The sequence below is a fragment of the Mustela lutreola genome, chromosome 5, assembly GCF_030435805.1.
Source record: "Mustela lutreola isolate mMusLut2 chromosome 5, mMusLut2.pri, whole genome shotgun sequence".
Lineage (NCBI taxonomy): Eukaryota > Metazoa > Chordata > Mammalia > Carnivora > Mustelidae > Mustela > Mustela lutreola.
Window position 1 is genome coordinate 115,767,506 of NC_081294.1, and position 17,208 is coordinate 115,784,713.

The 17,208-nt window shown below is 38.2% G+C and overlaps 1 protein-coding gene across 1 annotated transcript in view; it reads left to right on the top strand.

Moving 5' to 3' along the window:
• The first annotated feature begins 687 nt into the window (after window positions 1-687).
• Window positions 688-17,208, top strand: part of ADGRV1 (adhesion G protein-coupled receptor V1) — a 544,366-nt gene continuing 527,845 nt past the window's right edge. Inside the window, exon 1 of the mRNA XM_059175461.1 lies at window positions 688-842. Within this exon, the coding sequence (XP_059031444.1) occupies window positions 821-842 (22 nt within the window). The 5' untranslated portion in view covers window positions 688-820. The remainder of the gene's footprint in view (window positions 843-17,208) is intronic.

Consider the following 17,208-nt stretch of genomic DNA (forward strand, 5'->3'; position numbering starts at 1 on the left):
GGCAATTCACACAAGATCTTATTCATCTAATCCTTGTAACAACCGTACAAGGTAGGAATTAACCCTCGTTTATAAAAGAGACATAGTTTACCTATAAGTTGACCTTAGTCTTCGTTTCTAAGTACGTGTACGGGCAGGGTCCTCCTTTCTAATACTTCACCCATTTGTGCGCAAATTCTCATTGTGAACAACTCAGGAGAGGCGCTTCAGTCAAAGTTCAAATAAATGTCCTTCGGAAAGGAGCAAGAACCAGTAAGTGGCTTTTCTTCTCAGAAAGAACACCGTGAATTGCTTACAGTGGAGTGGCCAGGGCGGAGTGCCCGCCAGTCGGGTGGCAGATGGTGTCCCGGTGCACAAGCGGACAAACTACAAAGTTTAATCAAAGAGTACAACACCAAGAAGCCCGAACCGCGTATCTCCCCTACGCGGTGCAGACGGAGTCCAGACTCCGGGGTTCCAGCGCGCAGGCAGGTCAGCTTAGGCGCCCCGCGGCCGGAACAATCCATTAGGGATGGCCACTGCAGGGTGTTCTCGACGCCAGAGCGCAGACCTGGCTGCCCGCTGCGCAGACGGGGGCGCGCTGCCTTGGGCAGCCACCCCCGCTCCGCTGGTCAGGTGAGCGCAGCCCGGGGAGCCGCGAGTCCTATTGGAGCAGACTGAGGATGAAGGGGGAGGAGAGAGGGGGGAGGAGAATGGAGCCACCGTCCTGACCCGACTACAGGGGAGAGGACCAGCAGCCGCGGCGAAGCCTAGGGACGCGAGCGAGAGGCAGAACGACGGTGTGCGAAAGGGACCCGCGGGGACCGAAGGGCGCGCGCGGATGTCGGTGTCCCCAGGGCTAGGTAGGCCAGGGCTGGGGGATGGTGCCGCGAGCATCCCCCGTGCTACAAGGGAGCGGCGCAGCACGCGCAGCGCGCAGAGGCGCTGCTCCCGCACCTGTTGCTCGAGGTGGAGGCGTGAGCGCGGGAGGCAGGGCGTGCGCCCCGCGCGGCAGGCTGCGCTTATCCCGCACAGCTGTCCGCGTCCACTCCACCCGGGGCTGCGGCGGGGCGGTGAGCGCTCGGTTCCTGCCAGCCGCGCCTGCAAAAGCAGCTTGGTCTCAAGGAACGTGAGAAGTGGGAATCAGCAGAGGGAAGACTTTCCTTTCCTCTCTTTCCCTTTCCTCTCCTCTCTTTGAAACCCGAACCCTAGCTTTAATTTTAAAAAGTCTGCTTGGAAAATAACCGACCAAGAACGGCGCGCCACAGGTAATAATTAATGAGAACGCTGAAATGAACTTAAGGAGTCTTATGTTAAAAAATAACCGCTGTGTCGAAGAATTTTCAGTGAAATATGTTGATTTCAGGGAGTTTGGAATTAGCCTGGAACCGTGGAATAATATATACATTTTTAAAAAGCTTAGACATTTTTAATGTCTTCAGGTATTTTAAAATTGATTTTTTTTTCTTAAAATTAAAACTAAGAAACTGTGCTAGTGTTCATGGGGGAAGAATCTCATTTTAAGGTGCTATATTAACTTACTCGTTGTAACTTTTATTTTATTTATTTATTTATTTTTTATTTTTTTTTAAAGATTTTATTTATTTATTTGACAGAGAGAAATCACAAGTAGATGGAGAGGCAGGCAGAGAGAGAGAGGGAAGCAGGCTCTCTGCTGAGCAGAGAGCCCAATGCGGGACTCGATCCCAGGACTCTGAGATCACGACCTGAGCCGAAGGCAGCGGCTTAACCCACTGAGCCACCCAGGTGCCCCTCGTTGTAACTTTTATTTTAAACCGACTTTTAACATTTCACGAAACCTACAACCTTTAAAAATGTCTGTAATGTGTTTATATGTAAGCTGTGGACTGTTTTAGAAGTTACTCCTATCAAACCTGAGAGTGCATGATTACCAACCATTAGGATAAAGCTCAAAAAATACACCTTAACTAATACAGCATTATTTAAAAATTCTTTCTGAAGTTATTACCTTACATTACTAAAGTCTTTTCCCTCCCCTTTGTGTGTCACTTATAAAAACAGCTAGATAGAACAACAACAAAAAAACAACATTAAAAAAAGATGATTTAGTCAAGATACAAAGGAACAACAACAATTTTTTTTTAAAGATTTTGCTTATTTATTTGACAGAGAAAGAGAGATCACAAATAGGCAGAGAGGCAGGCTGGGGGGTGGGGGGGGAGAGCAGGCTCCCTGCTGAGTAGAGAGCCCAATGTGGGGCTCTATCCCAGGACCCTGAGATCATGACCCAATTGGAAGGCAGAGGCCCAACCCACTGAGCCAGGCGCCCCAACATTTTTTTGGGGGTGATTTACTTAGGTTGTGCCAAATACAGAGTGAACTGTGACATAATAGAATCTTTTAACTATATGCAATTAGTTATGTCTTGGCTTGCAGTTAACTTACTGTGACTTTGGACATTCATCCATCCTTCTGCACCTGATTTTTCCTTATTTACAAAATAAAGGGATGGAACCAGGTAACTGAAAAGACTTATTTCAGGTAGAGATGCTAAGTCTTATACCTTTTAAAAACAAGTAGCCAACATGTATACACTAAAAATAAGTATGGTCAAATTGTATCTCCATGTTTTTTCCATGAGGAGTCACAATAGTAGCCACCCCTACTGAATGCCTCTTATGTAATGAATTTTATGTAATGAATTCTGAGAAACCCTTTATATAGGTTATTTAACACTTACCACAAGACCATAGATTAGTAGTATCCCAATTTACAGATAATGATATTGAGGCATGGAAAGTTTAAGTCCCTTGCAAAAGTTCTCCAGTTAGTAAGAGCTGATCAAGGATCTTTCCTGAGTACTCTAAGCTCTACCCTATACTGAATGTTATGATTAAAAGCTGAAACCAGGGACGCCTGGGTGGCTCAGTTGGTTAAGCAGCTGCCTTCCGCTCAGGTCATGATCCCAGCGTCCTGGGATGGGATCGAGTCCCACATCGGGCTCCTTGCTCGGCGGGGAGACTGCTTCTCCCTCTGCCTCTGCCTGCCACTCTATCTGCCTGTGCTCCTGCTCTCTCTCTCTCTCTAACAAATAAATAAATAAAATATTAAAAAAAAAAAAAAAAATAAAAGCTGAAACCATGTATAAACATCAACTAAAAATAATCTTAGACTAAAATGTAAGTACATGATGAGGTGCAGGTAAATTATGGAACAACACTGAGTCTTAATATCAGAAACAGAAATCATGTATCAGTCAACATTTATTATATTTTAATAACAGCAGTTATAGTTTTATGCTGTGTATATATATCAAATATTGAATGCCAGTTGTATTCATTGTTGGGAAAGGATAATGTGAGACATATTTGGAACACAAATACTTTGATGGTAATAGAAGTAATAATTAGAAATAATATGGTAAGACAGAAGCTAGTATGAGGCAGAGTATTTCATACATCTTTTTCTTGCAGGTGCCTTTGCCCATATTGTACCCAAAGAAAAAGTGTTCACAACAGAATTAACTGTGACTAAACCCTTTTGTTCATGCCCCCACAGTGAATGATAATAGTATACTGCATTTACTGAATGTAAATTTACTGTGTGTGAGGAATTCTAGGCCCTTTAAAAAGAGTAACTCTGTATTTAATCATCAAATACTGTTATCCTGATTTGCAGATAAAAAACTGAGGCAGAAAGATCTGTGACCTAGGAGGACCCACAAAGAAAATATATTTTGCCTTAGATTGGGTGTGTGATCCCTTAGTGTTCAGAAAGTCAAAGGCTGTAAAGACACTGTTGCACTCCTTGAGCACTGGGAGGAAATTTGGAGCTAAACTACATCAACCTCTTTATTTCCTACTTGGGTAAACTGAAACAGAAAAGTTGAGAGACTTAAAGTCACAGATTCTCTTTTTGCATTATGACTGGATACTCCCATAAATTAATAAACAAGAAGCATGGTAACTGATTAACTTGGTCATTACATGTATGACTTATTGACATCAACCAAACACTGCCTCATGCTCTATTTTAATATTTCTGTCCTACTGTTACTGAAAATTTCAGTGTTACCCAATTAGTCTACTAAATCTTTGAGGCCAGGGACTATATTATATCTTTCTTTAGTGTCTCTAGATTTGAGCAAAATGATTAATATACTGACTTTGTTATAGGCTTTGTATTTACCTCTGATAAGTCATTATATACACTGGGTCCAAAAGTCTGCACCGCGTGCAAGCACTGTGCTGTCATTACTTTGACTTCACATAGAGGGCAACCAGATAATTTATGGATGCTTTTAAAGCATATTGAGCTCCTTAGATGATGATAGCTTAATTTGATTATAAAATGTAGTGTGGTCAGGGAGAGATTTGGATGGGCATTTCCCTGATTTTGTGAGAAAAGTTAAACAGCTTAGTATTACATGCGGTTGAATGTCCATCTATCTCCTTCTTTGACTTGGAAATAACTGTACAAAATCAAGTGGGAAATTCAGACAGTACAGGAGAAAGAAAAATCACCAGGAACTCCACTGTCCAAAGATTCTGATGAACATCTAGCCAGAAAGATTTCTTTTTTCGCCATAACTCCTTCTGATTCGGGGTGAGAGCTGAATCTTTTATTGGAACTGTTTACAATCGAAAGCTCTACTTAAGTGTTTTGTCACTCTCAGGCCGCTCAAACTTTCTATAAATAATGATACTTGTTGAGAAATGAAGTTAAAAAGACTCTCATACAGAATGAAGTAGTACAGAAAGTTGATTTCTGGGCATGCATGCCCGTTTTTCTCCCTTCACAAGGCAGGATGGGGTGGGGGCGGGTAGACGGGGTGGGGGGCATCTTTGCATGTATGGAGGATTCCCTAGTGTGTCAGGATGTCAGGCCACACAAGAGGCCACAGCGTCCGAGCTCTGTTGCCCCAATGGAGGTGTGGAAGAGGAGGAGAAGGGTGGAGCTGGGTCGCAGGAGACTGTGGTAATACAAAGGCTGTGTTTTCTGATTCCACTGTGACACACTATACACTTCAAAATGTACCAGACCAAGTCCCTCCCCCAGCTGCTGGGCAGGTGGTCATGGGGCCCTTTCTGGTGCAGTCAGGCGTAAGGCTGGCTATATCTCAGAATGGGGGCAGGATGCTGGTAGGGCATTTCTCATTCATATATTCAGGATTCTGAAAACCCCGAATGGACTCTTTTTCATATAAAGGGGGAAAACTGGCTGTTGGAATAATTCTCCATAAATGAGTTTTGAACTAATAGAAAATTATTAAGTATAAAGGGAAGCTGGGGGTTTCTTTGAAATAGGCAATGATCGCTCTTGCCATATGTGTTTGAATATAATTATGCTGAAAATATTAATGTTTTAAGGATGATAGTATTTGATAACATTCATTCATAAATTTGTTATTCAAAATTTCCTTTTCCTAGGCACATTTTCTTGATTTGTGCTGTATATTTGAACATAGAATTCTTTCATGCCTTACTTTATTAGGGGCTTAACGTGGCTTAAATCCAACCATCTGTTCGCATCTTGGCCATCAGTGCATTGGAGGTGCTGGTAGGGGCTAAATAAATTTCCCACATTTTAAAGGTTAGGGAAAGAGCTACCTTTATGAATAGATTTCAAATGATTCTCAGCAAGACAATAGTGCAGAAGTGGAGTAAAAATGCATTTCATTCTCTGAAGCACAAGGTTCCCTGTCTGTCTTTAGTTTTGCTGAAAGGCAATTAGCATTTCAACTAGCCAATTTGGTTACATGCAATGAAGTACTTGGGTTTATAATTTGCTGCTCTCTGTCTGAGGCAGTTGAGCTCCAGCTCTTATGTAATCCTCTCCAAGTAGCCTTCTCTCCAGCATAGTTATTGTTGCTGGTCTTAAATAACTAATCAACAGAGAGTTTTCCTTGCCTTCAATTGCGGGGTGCCATAAGGCAAGGAAAATGAAATGCCACGCTAATAAGGGGATGATTGTAATTATTAAATAGTCATTATCGAAATGTGGCCCAGGTTGAAAGATACAGAACAGCTTCAAATAAAAAAGCTTCAAAATACAACTTCAAAAAAGGCATTGTGTGGCACTCTTAGTTTATTTCTGCATGCAGTGGGCACAGTGAACAGAAGGTATATATGTTAGATAGAGGGAAATAGGTGAGATGACTCAAAATTAACAAAGAAGAAGCAATTCTTAATTATTTGTATTTACTTTGCACTCTTTCTGCAAAAAAGAATTCTGTGGGGGAATATGTGTAAAAGAGAAAAGAATTTTTCTTTCTTGTAACAAGTGAGCAAGTGCTCTAAAGTATACTGTGGAAATAATTCAAGGGTTTGTATTTGTGTGCTAATTGAAGATAAGATTTTGTTAGCTTCTTTAGTCATGAATTCTGATAATTAGGTAATATTAATATACTTCATGCCCATATCCTATTCTTCTTAAGACAGCACTGTATGTTTTGATAGTCCTTTTGTTAGGATAATTGTAATGATATTATCCTTTAATCTGTGTCATGGGTCAGTAATTCAATTTAGCTCATCTTTTTATGCAGCACTATTTTTACAAAGTTGTATGTAGGTAATTATTTGGAAATAAAATAATACATTTCTCATTTTTCAAATAAGGTTTCACTGAAAAGATGTAAGAGAAATATTTTAGATTTAAGTCTGGCACGTGATCAATATAATTTGAGAACGTATATGAAAGAATTGCACTATCTTTTATATTTCCAACCTCTGATATAAAGTGAAAGCCCTATCTGCACCTATAATTAGAGTCATTTGTATATTTGTATATTATTCAACTATATTCAGCAGAGTTGGTGAACAGGGATGAAATAAAGAAGGCTTACCTGTGCTTTGGCAGACTAGTCCACTAGGGATGGAAAGTGTTATGGAAAAAGTGGGACCTGATATGGACTTCGCAGAATGGTGGAGAAGAAGAGGGAGTGGAGAGAAGTAGAGAGAAGAGCCCCAAGAATAGCATGGATCAGGGGTGCAGAGGGAGGAGTGATCCAGGTGTCTTGTCCCAGATACACAGTAGATCAACTTGACTGTAGTTGTTGAAAGAAGAGAAAGAGATGGCTGGAAGTGCAGGGTCAGTTGGATTTTTTTAATAAAGGTGAGATAGAATTCACTCATCAAAAAAACAAAAAAACAAAAAAAAAAAAACCCTACCTTTTAAAGTGAGTAATTCAATGGTTTTTAATATATTTACAGAGTTGGACAACAGTCCCCGCTGTCTATTCCAGAGCATTTTTATCACCTCAAAAAGAAATTCGGTACCCATTAATCTTCCCTCCCATCCTCTCCCACCCCCAAGTCCCTGGCAACCAATCTGTGTCTTTAAAGATATGGCTGTTGTGGACATTTCACATAGCTGGAATCATATAGTATGTGGCCGGAATCATATAGTATGTGGCCTTTTGTGTCTGCCTTCTTTCACTTACTGTAATGTTTTCAAAGTTATCATGCTGTAGCATATATCACTACTTCATTCTTTTTTGCGACTGGACAATACTTCTTTGTATGAATATATAAATATACTGCCTTTATCCATTTATCAGTTGACGGACATTTGGATTGTCTCTACTTTTTGACTGTTATATCGTGGACATTTCTATATAAGTTTTTGTGTGAACATATGTTTTCTGTTCTGTTGGTTATATATCTAGGAGTGGAATTGCTGGGTCACTTGGGATGGTGGATAAAATAGCCAGGATGCATTCAGGAGAAATTTATCCCTTTTCTTTTATACCTTCTTTTAAGCTCAAGGTCACATTATGGGGAAGAGGTATCAGGTATGGCTTGAGGGTTCACCAGTTGGAACTTTCCTTGCATAGACCTTTGCCAATTAACTAAGACATTTAAGATAGGACCAGATTGTGAGAAAACAACATAAAGGAAGAACTTGCAGCCAATGACTTCTCCCTCACCACTGGCTGTGGTTTTTTCCTAAGAGGGAAGTATAGTCCTGGCTGGCATAGTAATTAACCTATCTAGGATATGCTAAAATCAGAAATGTGATTGGATATTATTTGATGCACATTGAATTCAATTCTCTAATGATTTCTGTGTTTTCAGTAGGGACTCATCTAAATGACATTAGTTAAACTACCAAAATGAGAAAAAAATTATTTTTGTTTCTAAGACAAATTACAAAAGGTTTAAAATGTTTCATTAGGGAGGACAATTCAGTAAATCACTTGAGAATTGGGCTTTAGGTAAAAGACAAGTCCAGTTCACTCATGTATAGTTTTATCAGCTGTCAGTAATTCTGGTGTGTGTCTGTGTGTGTACATTTATGCATTGGTTTATCTAAAACCTTAACTAATTTCCTGAAAGTGTGTGATGTATTTTATAAAATGAACAAGTTTGAACAAACAAATTTGAACGAATTTGTTTAATTTTGGTAGAAGCAAGTATATTTTAAAGTTCTGCTTAGTACCTTGGGATTTGCAACGTAGGTTCACATGAATTAATTCATGTAACCTTAATCACGTGGTTGTAAGTTATTAACTGTTTTACTTTATAATTGAAACAAAGATTTATAAAAGTCAGCAAAATTAAAAACAGCAGCAATTTAATGTACAAAAGTTGTCCATTCCTTAATGATCACAGTAATGATCATAAACTATTATATTTTGGTGTCTCATAAAAACATTTCTATTAATTTTTAGATGAATTGATTTCTTATCTTAAATTTCCTAATATAAGTAGATCTGTTTCATCAGGTAGCATTACATTGAAAATCTCGCTACAATAAAAGTATTTCCAAATCAGGTCTTCACTTCTTTTGAACATTTTTCACCAAAATTATAAATAATTAGAGATAATCTTTGAATACCATTACAAAGCAATTTGATACTGAGTGGCAGTTTTACCTAATATTTAAGAAATCTTTCTTGGAGAAAGTCAGCAAATTCAGGAGATTGTTTTTGTTTTTAGGTGATTAGAGTGTCATAGTTTTTATAAGTCAGTGCTATAACTACTACTTGAGAACTTGGAATAATAAAATCAATAGAATTTCCAGAAACTGTTATAGTTTAGGGGATTTTACTTCATCTTATTTTATTTCTCACTAATATTCATGTGTGCTCTTATACTGGGGATTGGCCATTCATTCCTTCAGTGTTTAGTGAAGCATTCTACCATGTACTTGAAAAACATGCTGAGTGGATGATTTCTACTTTCACATTTAATTGTAACTACTGACCTCAAAAACTCAGATTTTATAGTGATTTTTTAACATTTTAAAATCCCAACGATTTCATTGGCACTGTGATTAGAAATCTTAACCCTACTCTTCTAGGCAGCTAACTTATTTTTCCCTCCCTCCCCAGAAGGTGAATGTAAGCATGGAGAGAATTAGAATTAGAATGCCTATTTGCCTTCTTTCATTGCTTCTACTCTCATTAAAGTATCATGTCATTCACGAATAAAATGTATGCCAACAACTAATTCCCTTGCAAGTGGAAAAATCACTGTGAGTGTGAAATTCTACATAATAACCATTCTTGTTACATCATTAACCATTAGGTATAGGACTGGTCTCTTCAGTAGACTGTTCTAGTGAGTAGGCTATGCTGCCAATTAGAGGCTAGGTTTGATTATAAAGAGAAGAAAATAAAGATGTGCATTTTTCATTTAATGACATTTTTATATGATAGGATGTATAAATATAGTGGCTTTTAAAATTATCTTTCCTATAAGATTTTTCCTAGCAAGACTGGAATATTAATCTAGTATTTAGTTAAAAACATAGGATTTGGACCTTGAGAGCTTAGGTTTGAATCTTGGCTTTGGATTTCGGAGATCTAATCTTGACAAATATATTTAACTTATATGTCAGGTTTCTCATCAGAAAATGAGCATAATAATAGTACTTATATTTTAAATGGTTGCTATGAGGATCAAAGAAATTAACACATGTAAAGGAATTAGAATAGCCTAGCTTTTAGCTGCTATTAGCTGATACTGTCACACATGAAGCCCAAGTTTTTGATGATTAGGGTGCATGAAGGATACCTTCTTCTTTTGCTTCTTTGGTCTCCTCTCGATTCCTAAAGAGGATTTAAATTTATCTTGAAGCTACTAGAGCTCAAGTGTCAGCCCCTAATATTTCTTTTCCTTTCTTACTTTTATAGACTTCTTTTGGATCCTTAGCACATTAATCTTGTAGCCTTTTTATTTTCTAATACAGGTACTTCCTTAAGGAAGTCTCCTTAAAGACCTCCACTTAGGTTTACATCATACAGGTTCTGATTTCTATAATAATTGCTGCTTTGACTCATGAGTCTTTCTAGGGCTTTTTATTTTATTTTTTTAAAATTGTATTTATTTGAGAGAGAAAGAGAGAAAGAGAGAGAGAGACAAGCAGACTCCATGCTGAGGACAGAGCCTGATTTAGGGCTTGATCTCAGTCCTGAGATCATGATCTGAGCCAAAACCAAGAGTCAGACACCCAGGCACCCCTCTTTCTAGGGCCTTTTTTAAGAAAAGATTTTATTTATTTTTTTTGACAGAGATCACAAGTAGGTAGAGAGGCAGGCAGGTGGGGGTGGGGAGAAGGCTCCCCACTGAGCAAATTTGGGGCTCAATCACATGACCCTGAAATCATGACCTGAGCTGAAGTCAGAGGCTTTAACCCACTGAGTCTCCTAGGTGCCCCTCCAGCAGGGTTTTATATATATATTTTGAACTCTGTGTTAGTTTAGCTCCTGGTAAGTTGACATTATTGTTATTATATAGTGACTGTCTTTATATGCGTTTTGCCTTGAAGTCTTATTTTGTCTGTAATAGATACTAATAACATTTCATTAGCATTTGCCTATTATCTCACGAACTTAAGAAAGAAGGAAATGATCCAAGAAAGGTCTAAAATGTAAGGAATGTTGACTAAAGTTGAGAATAAACATTTGGATAAACAAAGAATATTAATGATTAAATTCTAAATTCTATTGTTATACATTGAGAGTTAAGTAAAATAAGATAGAGCTTATATCATAAAATTAGCATGTTAGTGGGGTTTGTGTGACAGAGGATTGGTTTTGAATATTGTAAGATCCTTTTATGGTTCAGTAGTAAGGTGAAGATATTTAAATTGAAACTTTTAAAAATTTACGGGGCAAAAATGATAACTCTCAAAGAACAAATACATCAATTCACAAGCACAGTGAAAGAAAGCAAAAGAAGAAAAAGTAAAACTGTATAAGAGCAGGGCAAAAAGCACAAATGGCAGAAAAGTTTCTAAATGTATGACTAATTATAATAAGTGACTCTAAATCAAACTCCTCAGTAAGAGCACAGTGATTATCAGGGAAGACCAAACATTATGGAAATCAATTACATGTTGTTTACAAGGGACACACATTAGACAAAAGGACTTAGGTTGAAAGCGGGAGAATGCAAAGAGAGATAATGGGCTCTAACAATTTTTTTTTTTAAAGATTTTATTTATTTATTTGTCAGGGAGAGAGAGAGAGAGAGCAAGAGCGAGCACAGGCAGAGTGGCAGGCAGAGTCAGAGGGAGAAGCAGGCTCCCTGCGGAGCAAGGAGCCCGATGTAGGACTTGATCCCAGGACGCTGGGATCATGACCTGAGCCGAAGGCAGCTGCTTAACCATCTGAGCCACCCAGGCGTCCCAGGCTCTAACAATTTTGTATTTAATTTTGTACACTCTTACTTGAAGAGGAGCCCCAAATTTATATATGCTTCAGTCATAACTAACCACTCTAAAACTTAAAATAACCACTTTGCTCATAAATGTACAACTCTCAAGGGCTTTGTAAGCACAGTTATCTCTTTTTGATTATAGTCATCCCAATAGGAATAAAGTGATATCGTGGTTTTTGATTTGCATTCTTCTGATAACTGGTTAATCATGTTGAGTACCTTTTCATGCAGCTGTTTGCCTTTTGTATGCATTCTTCTGGAAATGTGTATTCAGTTCCTCTACCCATTTTTTAATCAGATTGTTTTTTGGTATTGAGTTCTGAGTTCTTTATATATTTTGGATATTAACTCCTTATCAGTATAGGATTTGCAAGTATTTTCTCTCATTCTCCAGGCTACCTTTTCATTTTGTTGATGGTTTCCCTTGTGTTGTAGAAGTTTTTTTTTTTTTTTTTAATTTTTTTAAATTTTGATGTAGTTTCTCTTGTTTTGCTTTTGTTCCTTTTGCTTTTGGTGTCAAATTAAAAAAAAAAAAATTGCCAAGACTGATGTCAAGGACCCTACCCCCTATAATTTCTTCCAAGAGTTGTATGGTTTCAAGTTTTATGTTCAAGCCTTTAAGTCCGTTTGAATTGATTTTTTATCTGATTGTTTCATCCACAAATGATCATTTTACAATTATTTTATTAGAAGTTGCAACCATGCTTTGTTAACTCTGTCATTCTTGCCACATTAGCTGGAATTCTTTAAGGAAGAACTTTTCCTTAATGGCTAGGGTATTTGGTTATTCTGAAAAGGAGTTTACCCAGAATAGACAGGATGAATATTTAATTCTTCCTTTTTTTCCTTAAAGATTTTATTTACTTATTTGACAGAGAGAAAGAGATAGAGAGAGAGATCACAAGTAGTCTGAGAGGCAGGCGGTGGGGGGTGGGGAGCAGACTCCTCGCTCAGGTTCATTTTGCATATTTCCCTCCCCATACATCAGTTATTCCTATAAGAAACCCTGGTTTTACTGGGGAATGGTGTTTAGAGACAAAAATCTAAGCACTGTGGTGCTTGTTGTTACTGAGTTGTCATTACTTCTAAGCCTTTTTGATAGATGAAGTCAGAAATATGTAGTTTACAAAGAAAAAATGTCATGAGGTGAGACTGGTATTTCCAATTTAAATTTAACCATCCAGATACTTTATATAATTTCTTTGGTTTTTTTTTTTTTTTAAAGATTTTATTTATTTATTTGACAGAGAGAGATCACAAGTAGGCAGAGAGGCAGGCAGAGAAAGAGGAGGAAGCAGGCTCCCTGCTGAGCAGAGAACCTGATGTGGGGCTCGATCCCAGGACCCTGAGATCATGACCTGAGCCGAAGGCAGCGGCTTAACCCACTGAGCCACCCAGGCACCCCAATTTCTTTGGTTTTATTGTCATTTCTGTTTTCTTTTATTATTTGTCCTATCTTATAAACGTGTGTAGTTTCAAAATATATATTCTGCAACATATAAAATGTGGTTCCAAAATATATATTCTACAGTATAAAAATATAATTTAAACACTATAATAACTTATAATATTACTACTGACAATAAGAATTCTGAGTGAAGCATATAAGCTTTCTTTGTATTTGTTAGAATTTATTCTACTGTGGTCAGTCAAAATGCTATTTCTAAAGTTACTAGAGATAATTATTTTATCTGTGCAATTATATCCTCATTTGATAGTTGCTTTATTTATTTCAGTTTGTCTATATATAGTTATTTTTGCAAAGAAACATTGGCAACATAATTCAGGGGCTAAGAAAAATGGTTATCTATAGAGGAAGGAAAGGACTAGATTGATGGAAGTGAGAATTCTCTTAATATACTTTGTCACAGAGCACCTGGATGGCTCAGTGGGTTAAGCCTCTGCCTTCAGCTCAGGTCATGATCTCAGGGTCCTGGGATCGAGCCCCACATCGGGCTCTCTGCTCAGCGGGGAGCCTGCTTTTCCCTCTCTCTCTGCTTGCCTCTCTGCCTACTTGTGATCTCTGTCTGTATGTCAAATAAATAAATAAAATATTTTTTTAAAAAGTTTCTTTTTCTTTAAAGATTTTATTTTTCTGACAGATGGAGATCTCTGTCAGATATCTATCTGTAGGTCAAATAAATAAATAAAATAAAATAAATCTTTTTTTTTTAAAGATTTTATTTATTTATCTGACAGATGGAGATCACAAGTAGGCAGAGAGGCAGGCAGAGAGAGGGAAAAGCAGGCTCCCCGCTGAGCAGAGAGCCCATTGTGGGGCTCGATCCCAGGACCCCTGGATCATGACCTGAGTTGAAGGCAGAGGCTTTAACCCACTGAGCCACCCAGGCACCCCTTTATTACCATCCTTCTAGTATATCCTAAACCCCGAGTGAATATTTAAAGTTATAGGACATAGCTGGAGTTAGGGAAATGGGAGATATTAGAGTGGGAGAGAATGTGCTCTGATAATGGGACAGCAAGTCCAACTTACAAGAGACATTCAAGTAAGCCAGTTCTTGTAAAATTATCAGTCTTAGTTGACCTACCTTCTGATATTCTCAACTCTTGCGGTTGACTTTGCTAAACTTAAATGGAACTATGGATTTGAAATAGGGCCAAGTTAAAATTTAAAGTTGGAGGAGTAAGCATAAATAAAAAATTGTCGAGGCGCCTGAGTGGCTCAGTGGGTTAAAGCCTCTGCCTTTGGCTCAGGTCATGATCCCAGGGTCCTGGGATCAAGCCCCGCTTCCTCTCCTCGGGCTTTCTGCTCAGCAGGGAGCCTGCTTCCTCCTTTCTCTCTCTGCCTGCCTCTCTGCCTACTTGTGATCTCTGTCTGTCAAATAAATAAATAAAATCTTTTTAAAAAATTGTCTTTCATGAATTGTAAAAAAAAAAATAGAAAAATGATATGGATATCTTTTTTTTTTTTAAAACCAGGTGATTAGCCTAAATTTTATGATTGAAGGAAGGGACGATTACTGTTATGGAAGGTGAAGACACGTGCCCTGGACATATTCATCAAAAGCAAAATAATGAAAGGGGCAAGTCTGGGGGAGTCATTGCATTATTAAAAAATGCTCCCTTATTTTAATTTACGACACCAGATCATCTAAGGCAAAGTCAAGAGGTGAAAGATATTGGTGATGCACACAATGAATTCTATTAAAGGCTTCCTTTTCGCTTGTGAGTTTTCTTCAAAAGTAAGTTTTAGGTATAGAGAATTTTTAGAAGGATGTGACTACGTGTGTGTGTAGGGGGGGTGGTTGGGGGCGAATGTGTTCTCTCTTCAAGTAATGAATTGTAGCTGAAAGAAGAAATTAAGGAATGGAAAATAAGGAGGAAAACAGCTTAGGATAAGTAAAAGACGATGAGAGATTTGTCTGTATCCTTGTTTTGATTAATATTTCTGCCATTTTCATTTTATAAAAACACTTGGGTACTAAACATATCAGAAGTTCCCTCTTTTGATAATGGATTGAGAATATATTCATGTAATTCTAAGATTGTGATAATTAGGTTTTAATTAAGCTCTGAGGGCTTGTATCCATAATTTATGTGTTCTTCATTATTTTAAATAATTATGTAGTAACTGAAGTGACACATTATATTTGATTTGGGAAATTAATATATATTAAAATGGCAGAATCGTGAGAAGAAATGTTCAAGTTATCTATTTGCTGTATCAATAAACCACCCCAAAATTTAGTGGCTGAAATTAATTTATAATGATCTCTCATAGCTCTGGTGTTTAGAGGGCTTCTCTGGACTCTTCTTGCAACCAGAGAACCACAGAATTGCAACCAGAGAGTCACTAAGGATGAAATCATCTGACAATTAATCACTCCCATGTCTGGGTTGTGATGTCATGTCTGGACATGACATATGTGGACTACTGGAAATTGTCCAGGTATCTCTCTTTCCAGGATACAAGTTGTCCAGGATCTCCATGCTAGTTTGGACTTCATCAAGCATGGTGGTCTCAAGGTAGTCAGATGTCCTACATTGTGGTTGGCTTCTTCTGGGTAAGCATTGCTGGAGCAAGTTGCTAAAAATAATTTCAACCTGGAATCTTACTTGATACATGCCTGTGGAAACTTTGGTCATTTATAAGAGAGAGGTACTCAACTCATTTTAGCTACAAGTATGTAGAGTTAGGGAATAGAGGAAGAAGGTGGGTTGGGAGGTCTGTAGCATTTTGTTTTGGTTTGAGATATATTTGAGGTACTGGTAGGACATCTGTATGGACATATTCAGCAGTTAGGTGAAAGTGTCTTGAGGTCAACATGTGGATTGGGTCTTTATTTAACAAGGGTAATTGCCTACTTTAGTTAAAATAGTTTGCTAGATACTGTGGGGTAGCTACATGGAAGTGTCTAGGTAGTTGACAATATGAGTCTAGTTCTGTAGGTTGTAAATAGATATCAGTAGGGGAAAATTGTTCTGTGACATCATAGATTTTTTTTTTTTTAAGATTTTATTTATTTATTTGACAGAGAGAGATCACAAGTAGATGGAGAGGCAGGCAGAGAGAGAGAGAGAGAGAAGCAGGCTCCCTGCTGAGCAGAGAGTCAGATGCGGGACTCGATCCCAGGACCCTGAGATCATGACCTGAGCCGAAGGCAGCGGCTTAACCCACTGAGCCACCCAGGCGCCCCAGTGTGACATCATAGATTTGAAAAATGATGGATTAAATAAAGTTAAGTCTGTGTTTAGGCCTTTCTGGCATTTGTTTTATGTTTTAAGTATTTTGAATATTTAAGAAGGTATGTTTAGTATCCATACAAATTTATTTCCTAAATGTAGTTCACAACAGAATTCTTTAATTTGGCCAAAATGTGGGGATAGCATTGCATAGAACACATTTTGGGGAACACACTTCTGAGAACTTATGTGAAAGTTTAAAAGTTGGAATTTCAAGTTTTCATAGAGATTAGAAAAGCTGAGATGTCTCAGAGGTAAAGTTTGAATTTGCTATTGAAGGGGTGAATACAGTTGAGATGTTAAGCTTGAAGAGAAAGCAAGACTGAGGATGGAAGATTGTAGGTAGGAAGACTGCATTTGGGATTTAGGGAGAACTGGAGAGAGGGAGGAAGGGAGAGGAGAAAGAGAAGAGGCAGACTAATAGGAGTAAAGTCTAAAACATGAAAGAATGGGGTCGGAAGTAAGGATGGTGGATTATTCTCAGGGCAGTATGGGTGTTGCATTTTTGAGACGGTCTGTAGAAGTGGAGGAAGAGAGAATTCCTTCTTCTTCTTCTTCCCTTCTTCCTTTTTCTCTTCAGAAGGGAAATTCTGAAATATAAATATTCAGAGGTAGGTAGTTAATACTGATGGAAATTCTTATAGAGCAATGAAAGCAAAGAAGAATAAACATTACTCTAATTTAGGGGTGCCTGGGTGGCTCCGTGGGTTGGGCCTCTGCCTTCAGCTCAGGTCATGATCTCAGGGTTCTGGGATCTAACCCCGCATTGGGATCTCTGCTCAGCAGGGAGCCTGATTCCCACCCCCCCCTGCTTCTCTGCCTACTTGTGATTTCTCTTTCTGTCAAATAAATAAATACAATCTTAAAAAAAAAAAGA